Below are 14178 nucleotides of genomic sequence, written 5' to 3'. Positions count from 1 at the left end.
ATGCCACCTTTATTTATATAGTGCTTTTAACAATACAGATTGTGTCAAAGCACTTTATAGTATTAAATAGGATGATAGTGTCAATAATGCAAAATGACAATAGTAAACACTCAAGTTTCATTTGAAGGCAGTTCATTATTAAATTCAGTGAAGTCATCATCCAGCTCAGTTCAGTTTAAATAGTATCTGTGCAATCAAGTCTATACTGTAGCTGATGGATGCATGATTACAATTATATTTCTAATAGTATTGATCTTGGAAGTAAAGTAGTTTATAAAGTCATTAGAGCTGTGCTGTCGGGAAATGTCAACACCTGTTTTTGTTCATTGTGAGGTCTTCCAAAGTTGTTCTACACACATCCCTTATATGAGATCATTTTTGTAAAAGATAAATTTCTAGGTTTGGCAGGTTACTGCCCAGGAAAAAAAGAGATAGATGTGCATCTCAATAAATTAGAATGTTGTGGAAAAGTTTATTTCAGTAAATAAACTCAAATTGTGAAACTCGTGTATTAAATAAATTCAATGCACACAGACTGAAGTCTTTGGTTCTTTTAATTGTGATGATTTTGGCTCACATTTGACTAAAACCCACCAATTCACTATATTAACAAATTATAATACTTCATAAGACCGAAAAAAGAAAAAAACAAATTTTTTGTGAATTGTTGGCCTTCTGGAAAGTATATTCATTTACTGTACTGGTAGGGGCTCCTTTTGCTTTTATTACTGCCTCAATTTTAGCCTAGTGAACCAAATTGAGAAACTATTTTGAAGGCTCAGGAAAACATTTGCTGTGTTTTGAGTTGATTAGCTGCTTGGCATGTCACCATATTCTAATTTGTTGAGATGAATTGGTGGGTTTTTGTTAAATGTGAGCCAAAATCATCACAATTAAAAGAATCAAATACTTACTTTAGTCTGTGTCCATTGAATTTATTAAATACACCAGTTTCACAAATTGAGTTGAATTACTGAAATAAATTACTGAAATAAAAAACTTTTCCACAACATTCTTATTTATAGAGATTCACCTCTACATTTTACTGTTCACATGTTGAGCTTTTTGTAAACATGTCCATGTCTAAGAAACAGAACAAACTAAGACAGACTAAATCCAGAAGCACTGTGACAATGTCTCCAAAACGCTTCAAGAAACCTACAAAAATACAGTACTGTGCAAAGTTTTAGGCACTTGTGTAAAAATGCTGTAAAGTGAGGATGCTGTCAAAAATAATGCCATACATAGATTTTATTAATTAACTTCTATTAACTTAACTAAATTAAATCAGCATTTGGTGTGACCACACTATGCGTCAAAAAAAGCTTTTGTCTTAGGTGCACTTAAACATTGTTTTTTTTAGGTAGCTTTGCAGGAAGGTTTCTTGAAGTGTCTTGGAGACATTCTTCTGGTTTTAGTCTGTCTCAGTTTGTTCTGTTTCTTTATGATATTTCAGACAGACTGGATGATGGTGAGATCAGATCTCTGTATGGAGCACTGGCTGGTGTCAAACAGGGGAGATTCACAAAGAGTGGACTGCAGCTGGAGTCAGTGCTTCAAGAACCACTACGCACAGACGTATGCAAGACATGGGTTTCAGCTGTCGGATTCCTTGTGTCAAGCCACTCTTGAACAATAGACAGTGTCAGAAGCGTCTAAAGACAGAAAAGACTGGACTGCTGCTGAGTGGTCCAAAGTTATGTTCTCTTATGAAAGTAAATTTTGCATTTCCTTTGGAAATCAGGGTCCCAGAGTCTGGAGGAAGAGAGGAGAGGCACACAGATAGAGCACTTCATGCTTCCTGCTGCTGACCAACTTTATGGAAATACAGATTTCCTTTTCCAACAGGACTTTGCCCCTGCACACAGTGCCAAAGCTACCAGTACCTGGTTTATGGACCATGGTATCCCTGTTCTTAATTGGCCAGCAAACTCACCTGACCTTAACCCCATAGAAAATCTATGGGATATTATGAAGAGGAAGATGCGATATGCCAGACCCAAGAATGCAGAAGAGCTGAAGGCCACTATCAGAGCAACCTGGGCTCTAATAACACCTGAGCGGTGCCACAGACTGATCGACTAAGGAATTAATAAAACTTTTTGAAAGGACTTAGTGAAATAAATCAACTTTTTGATAATTTTTTTTAATGATATGACCAGCACCTGTATAGAGAGAGAGAGAGAGAGAGAGACACAGACAGACACACACACACACACACACACACACACACACACACACACACACACACATATATATATATATATATATATATATATATATATACACACACACACATACATAAACTATAATAGTACAAAAATTATACAATTTATTATTTTATATTGTATAATGATTTTTGACTCATTCTTATGCATTTGACATATTTGACAAAATTGTATTTTGACTTTGCCTATGTCTCTCTCTCTCTCTCTCTCTCTCTCTCTCTCTCTCTCTCTCTCTCTCTCTCTCTCTAACATTTTGCTTTATTTTTAAGTGCATGCAAGTTCTTCATCTGCTGCTTAGGATTTAAGGTGATGTGTGCATTACTGTGACAATTATGATCTCCAGCTGTACCATGAGAAAAGCTTCTCCAGGCTTATTTTATGAAAAATGATTACATTATAATTGTGTTATATAGTGTGATGAGCAGCTTCTCTTGACAGATGTGGCCGTTTCTTAAACAACAGCTGGCAGATTCTGTCATATGTTGAGCTTTTGCAGCTCCAGGCTTCTCCTATGGGTCATCGTCGGTATTGCTTTGGCTGGAGATGTCACGACTGAGTTATCAAACTCAACCTACTTATTTTGCAATGCACATTAAAGCAGTGTTTTCAGATATACTCTGTGATTGATTGAGCCCTTCTTGTCAGCAAAAGTGGGTGAGGCAAAGAAAATCAATCATGTTATTGAGCTCAATATTTCATACATGCAGTGTTGGGAAGGTTACTTTGGAAATGTAATAGGTTACAGATTACAAGTTACCCTATTTAAAATGTAATAGTAGTGTAACTTTTTTAATTACTTTAATAAAGTAATGTAACTAATTACTTTTGAGTACATTTTGATTACTTTTATAAATTTCTAATGAATGTTAATTTGCAACTGTTAATCATCTTCAACCATTTTACACCATGCAGGTTTAACCTTACAGTAGTGCTCAATACTGTCAGACTTTCACCATCCTTCATCACTTAAATTAAGATGATCACATTTGAACACATCCACCACACAATCAAACTTTACTTAGAGATTGATCTGAAGTTCAAAGCAGATTTAAAATCAAAAGAAATAGTTTATAGATACTGTTTTTGAAACAAAATCTTTGCATAACTACAGGCATCTAACTGCATCTAATAATGGTTTGGGGAAAAATAGTTAATAAAAAAATAAAAGCATATACATCAACTCAAATACGGTTATCTAATTAGCATGTGTCCTATTTTGTGTACTAAACTCCTGAAACATTGGTGTCTTTTTGAAACACTGCTGTCTCTTTGTATATGATACGATGATAGTTTCTCAAAATAAGTAAAAAATGCTCATGAAGTGACTGTTCTAGAGATGCATTTCCATGAGGGGCGGACCGGGAAATCTCACACTCATACACCCACAACCCATTCTGAAACATGGACAACCCTATTTTTTTTTTTTGGACCTGACATGAAAAAGATTTGAATCCTTAGGTTGGGGGACTTGCAACGTAATTAAGAGTTCTCTCCTGAACTGCACCTTCACTTCCATTATCCACCCATCTCTCTCATGACTTTAATACTGAAGATTTTTATTTGACTTTTACCATGTTTTGTAAGTGCAATTTTGTTTTTTTGGCAAATGAATTACCACTTGTATTTATTTTTACTACAAATTCCATAATTAAACCACTGTTAGTGCCATACCATAGGCTACATTAATTTTCCTCAGGGTTGTGTTTTTGTATGCACTAGCTCCCCCTAAACCTATGATAAAATATGATGATTTGTCTGCTAACTTACTACTGTAACATTACAATAGATAATAATGACGTCGTTTATACAGTATTTTGAGTGAGTGTGAGCAATGTGCTGTTGCTGCTGCTTGACTAAGTAAACAAAGACAAAACTACATTAGCATATTTACAGATGAAACTGACCTGCACCTGAAACCCTGAACAGAAGTGTCGCTTCTCTGCTCCAGCTGTGCGCTTACACAGTTCACTCCGGTCTCTCTCTCTCGCATTGATTACTCGGAGTCTGATCCAAACCGTTCGGCGGAGGCGCGGAGAGCGCGCGAGGTGCGAGCCCAACCATTGCCAGTCACGACTAACCGATTCATGATTTATTAGAGATTTAATTATCGAATCGCGGATTCGGAAATAATCGCTTTAGTATATTCGGCCTGCAATTATACAATAACAATATTAAAGTAGAAGTCCAAATCGTCTGCCAGGCCACCGGGAATAGTCCCGGTTCTCCCGATGTCCAGTCATTTCCACAGACACGCAGAACGTGCAGGATTCATATTCAGTCTTTTTGCGGCTTAATATTCACAGACATCAGTCCATATCGGGTTTTGATTCAAGTGTACTGACCTACTTTTGATTTATTCGTCCAAAATGTGGCATATTGCATCCGCGTTATAGGCTGAATTCCATTTTTATGACTGGATTCTACGAATGTGTTTTCCGCGTCTCGGAGATTATGGGCCATATGTCTTAGTGGAATTTGGGAAAGAAATAAACTGTATGTGGATGTGTGTAAATATTCAAATGTAATCCTCTTTGTAATCGTTACAATTTTCATAAGTAACTGTAATTTAATTACTCATTTTTTTCTTAGTAACTGTAACTGATTACTGTTACATTTATTTTGTAATTAAATTACGTAACGCCGTTACATGTAACTAGTTACTCCCCAACACTGCATACATGTAATGAAAAGACCTCACAGACCGAACACAAGATTGTGAGATCTGGATAGATCTGGTTTTGTAATAATCGGGTGTGCTTTAAAACCACCAGGGGGCAAACTTTAATTAAATTAAACCTTGTACGGTATGTGTGTTTATGCATAAAACAAATCCTTCAGTATACATTCCTGCCTGTTGTATATCTCCAATCAGGTTGATTTATGGTAGAAATATTATTTTGTTTCAGTTTACATAAACACATCACATATACATTCATATATGTGGCTCCGCATACAGTGAGTACAGTGCATTTGTGATATATTGTATTCAATCTCATGTCATATCTGAGGAAAGAAGCCATTGAAATGCACTTTCACTCAGGCCATTAGTGAATAGCAACTCTGATTGCTTAGATAAATGGCCGGCTGTCTAGAGTACATGCAAGGTGAATTGTAAACAGTGGAAATTGCCCTGAATATGGCCATCTGTTGTGAAAATGAGAAGCATAATAGATGCTGTTACAGTGACCATAGGCTGACATTGCCATGACTCAAAACGTAGGCACTGAAATCACCGAAATCCCCTGTTTTCAAACAAGCCATCACACGGCCTTGCGAAATGCTTTTCCAGCGGTATATTTATGACTTTGCCCAGTGAAGCCACTCTAAATCTATATGTGCTATGAAGAGCCGAGATGTGCTGCCCCCAGGAAACTTCAGCAGACCAGAGTAATGACTCTGTGCTATGAAGAGAAGAATTTCAAATTTGACTCTCGCTCCGAGCAGACTGAATACAGTGTCCTTGAAGATTTGATGTTTTGTCGAAATGAAAGCATTTTCAAAACTAATGCAGAGTTATTGACCGAATAACATTTACAAATGCTGGTGTGACATAATGATAGTAGAGCGTTTACCGAAGCCAATCATATTTAATTTATTTTAATGCCAACGTTCTGGTTGCTTAGAAAGTCAAACAGAACTGATATAGTTTTTCCAAAAAGTAAATGGGAAATTACAATTTTAAGTATCTAGCCAAAACATACTTGAGTAAAAGCTTTGAATGTATGTATTTAAAAGTAAAAAGCCATTTGGAGCTGAATGATGAAATTAAGAGACAGTAAAGATTTCACATAAAAGTAACTTTGATGCACTAAAAGGAACCTGTTCAATCACAGTTTTCTCACTCTTCTGTGTAAAGCTCAAGGGCAAACCACCTGTCAGGTGAACATTAAAATCAACTCTATAGTCTGACTGTTTCATATAATGAGCAGTGGTGAGATAAATCTATTTACAAGGACAAATTACCATGGATAATTGTTTATTTTTTTAATATTTAAAGATTTTCAGATTACATATAATGATTTATTTATATCTTACCATAATTTTCTTTTCTTTTTTTTTTTAAGAAAAGTTCTTATGCTAACCATGGCTGCATTTATTTGATCAAAAAGGTATGCAACAGTATGCAATACACACACACACACACACACACACACACACACACACACACACATATATATATATATATATATATATATATGATGCACAGAGTAATGTGTATGATGAAATTTTTACACACACACACACATATGAGTATATATTTATATACATGATGCACAGTGTAATGTGCATGATGTGTATGATGCTGAATTAAAAAAATATATAAATTCCCTGAAAACCTACAGCGTTATTATTCTAATAGCGCTTGTTTGTATTTGTCCAGGAAGCACTTCTTATCTAGCTAATAGCATTCCAAATTGTTTGCTTCCCATCTGTTGATCACAATGGTCTCATATGCGACGCTAAAGCACTCTTGCAAGTCATTCTGCATAAGAGCATCTGCTGAATGCCTTAATGTAAAAGTATATAAATGAAGTGCAATTACTCAAGTACTTTACACCCCTGCATAAGAGTCAGCTCTCTCAGAATAACAGTGCTGGGTTGCTGGTTATGTTGCAGCCCTGATACTACAACACATCAGAGGTTTAATGGAGGAATATATTTCCCCTGATACTGCATGCTTACTAAGGTAGACCAAAAAACCTAGCTTTCCATAAACCTGCATTTTCAAATCTGCGAGACATTATATGTGGTTGTCACATCTATGAAATGTCACATCATTTGTTCTGATAAGAGAAAACACAATATCCCTATGGACATGATTTGCAGAAACACTTACAATTATTGAGATACATTAGGGGACTTTTTCCTGCTGTACAATGCAAGTATAGACATTTTTATTTCATAGATTTATGTAACAAATAACCCTGCTGAAGAAAAAAATAAAATATTTTTTTTTAAGATAAGTTGCAAAATGGACCTAATCTACTTTGATGACGTCTAACGTGCCAAATGTCATCCCATTTGTCATAACTTGATGTCAATGTTTGATGTCATTATTGCAGAATTCTTTGGGTTCAAATGTAGGAATTTAAAGGGATAATTAACCCCAAAATGTATATAAATCTAAACCTGTATGAGATTAGAATGATCTGTATAATCAAAAAAACGCAAAAAAAAAAAAAAATTCCCCCATGAAAGTCAATAGCAACCAACATTCTTCAAAATATCTTTTTCAACAGACGAAAGATATTCGTACAGGTTTGGAACATCTTGAGGATGACTAAACTAAATTATATAAATTTTTTGGTGAGCTATCCTTTTCAAAATCATTTTTTGGTCAAAATTTTATCTGAATACCGACTATGGTTGGTACAGCTATATTACAGCCATTTCACATTTGATCCATTCAGTTATGCGGACCACGTTGAAAGTCAAGCATCTTTGATTTGCACAATTTTGACAGGCACAATCAGAATCGCAGACGCCACCGAACAGCCAATGTGAAGGGATTATCCTGTGATTATAAGGATGACTTCTACATTCATATGTAAATGTTTGTAAATGAAGAGCAGATATTAATTTACCCATCATGTTGATTTTCTATGTGAGCATTTTCCGCAGCAGATTTGATCTCTTATGTGCTTTTTCAGTATTGTCTGTTAATTAATGGCATCACATAAGAAAGAGCTAATTCGTTAAAAGAGCTTTAAAATCTCTCTAAACAGTGAGACAGCAGACGGGCTAGCTAGACTCTCGCAGATTATATAACATATTATTTGTGAAGTCTCTGCTCCTTTGAGACAAGATTGTGCCATTTCAAATGTCAAAATATCCTTGAGAAAGATAAGATGCATGCTATACTGAATGCTTAAAAGTGGAATTGTCATTAAAAGTGCTTGAATAACGTGGCATTCACGACGTCTGGCTTCAAAGATGCCGACGCTGCGGAGCAGACTTCCTCCCTTAAGCGTATGAATGTCAGACGTCAAGATGAAGACCTCTGTCAGAGAGGTCTGTTTCCTCTGAATCTGAGCGAGTGTTTGGATCAAAATTAATGACTTTTTGTCTTGACATTTACTGAACTGATGATTGCTGTCTGTTATGGACCATGTAGAAATATAATGGATTAATGGTCTATGCTAAACTCATTTATCTGGATAGCATTCATAAGACGAACATACCGAATAGGCTATATTTCCATACTTCCTCTTGTGAAATTAATAATCCTGAGGTGAATAATGCAGAGGCGCAGCAAAGATATAAAGCGATAAAATAGCATAAGGCTGATAATAAGCCACCCCGACAAGTAAACATAGGTATCTGTCAATCTCAAGCGATGGCATTTAAAGAAAAAAATAGGCTTTTTTGCTTTAATATTACCTCAGCAAGCAGAAAATAAGCTGTACAGCCCAGTATTTTGCAAAGGCTCGACTTCAGCACTGGTTTTATGCATAAACTCAGTGTGCTGGTGCCTGTTGCCACATTGTTCTGTTCAGATGGTGCAACCTTTCCAACTACACTTGTGAACTATATCTGGATGTTGCACTTCATGAACCATAAGTGTATACTCTGCGTATGCAGATATGTTCAAGAGAAAAAGCAAAAAAAAAACAAAAAACTGATGGGCATGATACATGATGGAAAACTTTGTTGTCATTTACTCTTGTCTGTGTAATAACTCTAAAAATATAATCTTTTCGAACTAAACATAGCTTTGTGTGAGGAACCAACCTACATTTAAGGTTTGGCGTCATTCGAACTGGTGTCTTGATACCATTCGTGAATGTGACTGAGGTTTTAAGTAATTTTTTTAGCAAAATATTGAGGTCAGTTCATCACACAAAGCTATTGCAGGGCTTCAGATAACTTGGAATGTAGTGCACAAGTTGTAAGGACATTTTTAACTTTTTTGGTTTGTTTTGGGAAGTATATTATCCATATCTTTTATAATTGTAAGAAAAAGAGCAGCCAGGACATGCTGATAAACCTCTCCTTTAGTGTTCAATTAAAGAAAGAAATTCGTTCACATTCTAATGCCAGTTTGTATTTACAGATTGGTAGCCATTTCATATCTTATTTGTAGGATTGCATTGCTGTATGAATCACATCATACGAATTAATATGAAATTGCTACGCTGTAAAATATTTAAATTTTCTCATGAGATTGGGTTGTAGAGCCATACAGAACTGAAATGAAATGGATGAGCAAATAATCCTTTTAACTATACTCTTAACTATCCTTTTAACTGTGCATTAATGATATAATGAATATGAACAATAAAATGCGATATGAAAACATGTTAACATCATTACATAGATACATGTGCTCCGTTTAGCACAATTCATTGCAAAGCAGATTGATGTGTTTTCAATTGTAAAGGAACAGTATCTCCCATAAATGAAACCTTTCGAAATGGTTAATGTCCAGCAAATCTAAAAAACATTTGAAAATTAGTTCAAAGATTAATGACTGCTTGCAGTAATACCGCATGTTTTTGTAAGACTGCACGTTCAGGCATACTGTATATGTAGGCCATGTGTGTAATATATGCCTGAGTGATTTGTATGTTGATTCTATGAAGGTCATATGTTTTCAAAGACAAGTGGTAATCATATGCCTGCAAATGAGGGCTTGTCTGTTTGCTCATGATTAATGTTCCATCCATAGAGGACATTAAGGATAGATACAGAGGGGAAAAATAACTTTATTTAAGATGATTCATGTGCTATAGCCAAATAATTCAATTTGAATTTTATTAAATAATTAAAAAAAAACAATAAAAGAAAAACATTTAATAACAACAACAGCTTATGAGAGAAATGCAAGCTTTATTTTGCATAGTATTAAATCTACTACTTTTAATGGGTTCAGGAGAAAAGAGAAATGGTAGAGACAAGATTAAATTCGAATTAAGTAAACCAACAAACAAATAATTAACAGCTCCTCCAAGCCTGTCCAAATCATTTTATCCTAATACTACTCATGTTAAAAGACATTAATCAGCATATTCCAAAAAGACCAATATGGTTAGAAAAAAAATCCATTTATGCCATCATGTTGCTTGCTTTTCCACCACCATTGCTTTCTAAGAGCTTATTTGTTATTCACTGTTAAGTGGTTCTGACAAGACAGCTTACACTTATTGCGGGTGTTTGCATGGCGTTAAGCATTCAAGCTGTAATAGTATAAAATTAGCTCTTTAAAACTCACTTCACATCAAAATCGTAGGCATTAAATGGGTCTACGCTCCAAAAACCGGTGAGAAATATCAGCATGATTTTCATTTTCATGATGATTTTCATGTCAGTTTCTAGTCCATTGGTCCCTTGCTTAAAAATGTCCCCAATTTCACTGGCTGCTGTAGGAGGTTTTGCAGCATGATAACTAAATCAATATCCACCATGACTACAAATAGAAAGACGGGGTTGAAGGAAAAACTGGCTCATTGTGGAAAAGCAGAATTGTGCAAAATATCAAATGTGCCTTTCCACAAAATGCTGCGTCTTTGCAGTGATCTTTCCCTGTCACCTCCATATGGGCTTGACAGGTCGATATCTCCCCTCAGCCCTTTTCTGGTGCGTATTTGACGTATTACTCACCTCCTGCAGTAGACGTGTCATTCTCAGTTACTCAGTGATCTCTCATACTGCCAAGTGACAGATAATACGACTTATGAGTGTATAGAGCAGAATTTAGGTTAGAAGTAGGTCTCAATACACATCTAAATCTTGAGGACCTCTGGTTGCTCAGTTTAACTCTATCTGAGGCACTTGAACTCCTGATTTTTGTATAGTGAGTACTTGACCTCAGTATTAATTCCCACAGCAAACAAGGACTTCTCACCAAAACACCCACATTTTGTGAGCTTAGACAAGGAGAGCCACACCAATAATAGATTTAGGTACAATACTTTATCATCAGTAGGCCTGTTTTCATTATTTAAGAAGCATGCACTGTTGTAAAAAAAAACATATTCACACCATTTAATCAACTGTAACACAAGACGAAAGACGTATTGGATGTGAGCACAAGCAAATGGATTACCCAACTTATTTATTAAGTTTAGGATCAGTCAGCAGCTATAGGCAGTGATCACATTAGAGCAATTGAATTGCACATTTTATAAAGACAATGAAGCTTTTTACACCATTTTGCGTTATTAATTAGCAACTGGTTGACCACAAGCACTATTACGAAATCCAAAGTCATCGTAGTACATTCTGCTCAGTTTTGAAAGAGTAGCCTATAATTACAGGCTACTTATGTCAACCGAGGCCCACGTAGCAACATTTTTTACATGGCTGTCTGGGAGTTTTGATTCTGATTTTTCAGTCTGATTGACCACTCAACTAGAAACACTGCTTATCTGTGCTCATATTTTGTATTTGTAGTCTCTACAAGTAAACTAATGGAATATTAACTCATTTATGTATTCAATGATTCATTTATTTTGAAAGTAGTGATATAATATGCAGTCAGACGGTCATTATCAGGACTCAGGATCGAGATGGCAATCTCCTATGAACTCGGATGATGGGAATCCTTGGAAAAAGTAGGATTTTTAAGGAAAACAGTTTTACCTGCCACTGGTAAAGTAACCGTTTAATATGTTGAATAATGTGCATTCACATGTTAGTTTTACACAATATAGGCTACGCCACGACGTGAATCTGAATCATTTAGCTTACACACCATGGCTACCATGTTAGTTTTTAATGCGTTTACCTCAGACAAACACTTTTCTTGCCTTATTAATTCGAAAGTGTAACTTTTTGAACTAGTAAACATGGCTTTGGCTGTTTCTAAGCAGTCATTGGAGTAACCAAGATTGTGTTTGAGACTGTGACAGAGAGAGCTAGACGGAGCGCGCGCGTGTGATTACCTGCGTCTGCCGCGGCTCTCGGCAATGCTAATAGGCAGCAACGTAATTACAGACAGCGAGGCTATTAGATTAATTAGTTTAGACAAAATAGAAATAATTTGTCATTTTGATCCTGCTGTCTGTCATTTATTTGTTGGCCGTGGATTTGTCTGTTTTTATATTCTAATCTAGGCTATGCTAAAAAAAAAAAAGATTAGTGATATGGGACTCCCTACAGATGCAGTACAACAATCAACACCTTAGAATGTCTGTCAACCAATCAGCATCGAGCATTCAACAGCACGAGATGTCACTTGCGATAATGACCGACTGACTGCCATTATTATACTTCATCTATTTTACTGTCGTCTGCAACATCTAAAGCTCATGAGTTTGTGAAAAGCTTTTTTAAAGTCATCATTCGACATGGTGTATATTATTGGATTGATCAGTGAGTTGACATAGCCAAGCCAATTGAAAAAGTCAAAGAGTTCTGCGTAAAAGCAGGATGGACAGAGGGGAACCAGCAGTGTGTAAATGAAAAACGGCAACCAGCACACAATATAGGCTCCTAAAATAACGCCCAGGGTTTTGGTGGCTTTCCTCTCGCGCGCTGCCGAGATTCTCTTTTTCTCCAGAAGTGAATCGGACACAGTTACACGAATTTGATTGTCACTGCCCAGAGACCCGCTGTCCGAGCACAGGTCTTGCCTTCCACAGTGCAAAGGAGAAGTCGAAGCCACCGAAGCGGGAGAATTCGTGCTCAGATGCGCCGAAGTGAGTCTTTTCCCTGCTTTTTTGGGTGACTGCTTCAAAATGCGCTTCCTCGCCTCAACGTAAATCCGCCCGTACAGGGCGATGAGCAGCAGCGTAGGGATGTAGAAAGCCCCAAAAGTGGAGTAGATGGTGTAGAAGATGTGGTCCGTGTTTACCGAGCAGGTGGTGAGCTCCCCCGCCTTCACCTGCCGCCAGAAGAAAGGCGGCAGGGAGATGGAGATGGCGATGATCCAGGCGGTCGCCACCATGGCCGCGGCGCGCGCTTGGGTGCGTTTCTTGGCATACTCGACCGCGTCCGTTATAGCCCAGTATCGATCCAAGGCGATTACGCAGAGGTGTAGAATGGACGCGGTGCAACAGGTGATATCTGAGGACAGCCAGATGTCGCAGATAACCTGCCCAAGCGACCACACGTGCGTGACCGTGTAAAGCACGCAAATGGGCATCACGAGCACCGACACAAGAAGGTCCGTGACGGCCAGGGACGCTATCAAGAAGTTCGCCGGTGTCTGGAGCTTTCTGGACTGGGAGATGGTGGCGATGACAAACGCATTGCTTAATATAGTCGCAAGAGTGATGAGACCGAGAACTGACGCTAACGTGACTTGGAACGCGAAACTTTCTTGTTTTTCGTCCGTTTTAAGCGTTAAAGTCACATTGGGTACGGTCGAGGAATTCAAAACCTCGAAATGGCCAGGTGTTGGTTTGAAATGACCGCTGCGCTCCATCCCAGCAGACATATGTTTTCATATTTTGAAAATGAAGCAGTATTTTCTGCGCTTCATGATTTCTGTCAGCTCCAGCATCAGGTGCAGACAATCGCTCGTGGAGGTTTTCGTTCTGTGACATGCGAAGGTTTCTTTCTGCTTCATTCTAATTCTCAAACTTCGGTCTCCAAGAAAAATAAAAATCAGCTGCGGGCATGCCAGTTGCACAATTGCACAATATAATAAAGCATCCCAGAAGTTGTGTAAGAACATCCCTGCATCCTTCTCCAGTGCTCCTCTTACTTCACGTCCACAAACGAGTCACCTTTAAAAGGTAGATACTTTGCTCGCAAGCAGCGGCAATTTTTCATAGGTTTCACTGATAGGCGGTCGCAGGGTTCTTGCTTTTTATAGGGCTGTGATGCAAAAGTTGCATCTTTGATAACCGTGATCTTCTAGTTTGAGAGAGGATGCTGTCCTCTGGGTCTTAGTGCCTCCTTTTGTTTTAACACCCTTTTAATTAATCAAAAAATAAACGGAATGACGTGGGTGAGTAAGTGATGACAGACTTAATTTTTATATATTAATTTAAGATTTAGTTTA

The 14178-nt window shown here is 37.1% G+C and overlaps 1 protein-coding gene across 1 annotated transcript; it reads right to left on the bottom strand.

Moving 5' to 3' along the window:
• Positions 1-9930: 9930 nt before the first annotated feature.
• On the bottom strand, positions 9931-13973 carry htr1b (5-hydroxytryptamine (serotonin) receptor 1B). The gene has a single exon (XM_059520661.1). It carries the CDS (start codon positions 13606-13608, stop codon positions 12451-12453), a length of 1158 nt encoding a protein of 385 aa, XP_059376644.1. The 5' UTR covers positions 13609-13973; the 3' UTR covers positions 9931-12450.
• Positions 13974-14178: the final 205 nt, after the last annotated feature.

This window comes from Carassius carassius, chromosome 32 (genome assembly GCF_963082965.1).
Source record: "Carassius carassius chromosome 32, fCarCar2.1, whole genome shotgun sequence".
NCBI lineage: Eukaryota > Metazoa > Chordata > Actinopteri > Cypriniformes > Cyprinidae > Carassius > Carassius carassius.
Note: the sequence above shows the minus strand (reverse complement) of the source record. Positions and strands in the feature narration are given on the sequence as shown.

What these genes read in the sequence shown, in the direction of transcription:
- htr1b (XM_059520661.1), bottom strand. Translation starts at nt 13,608, where the DNA reads ATGTCTGCTGGGATGGAGCGCAGCGGTCATTTCAAACCAACACCTGGC.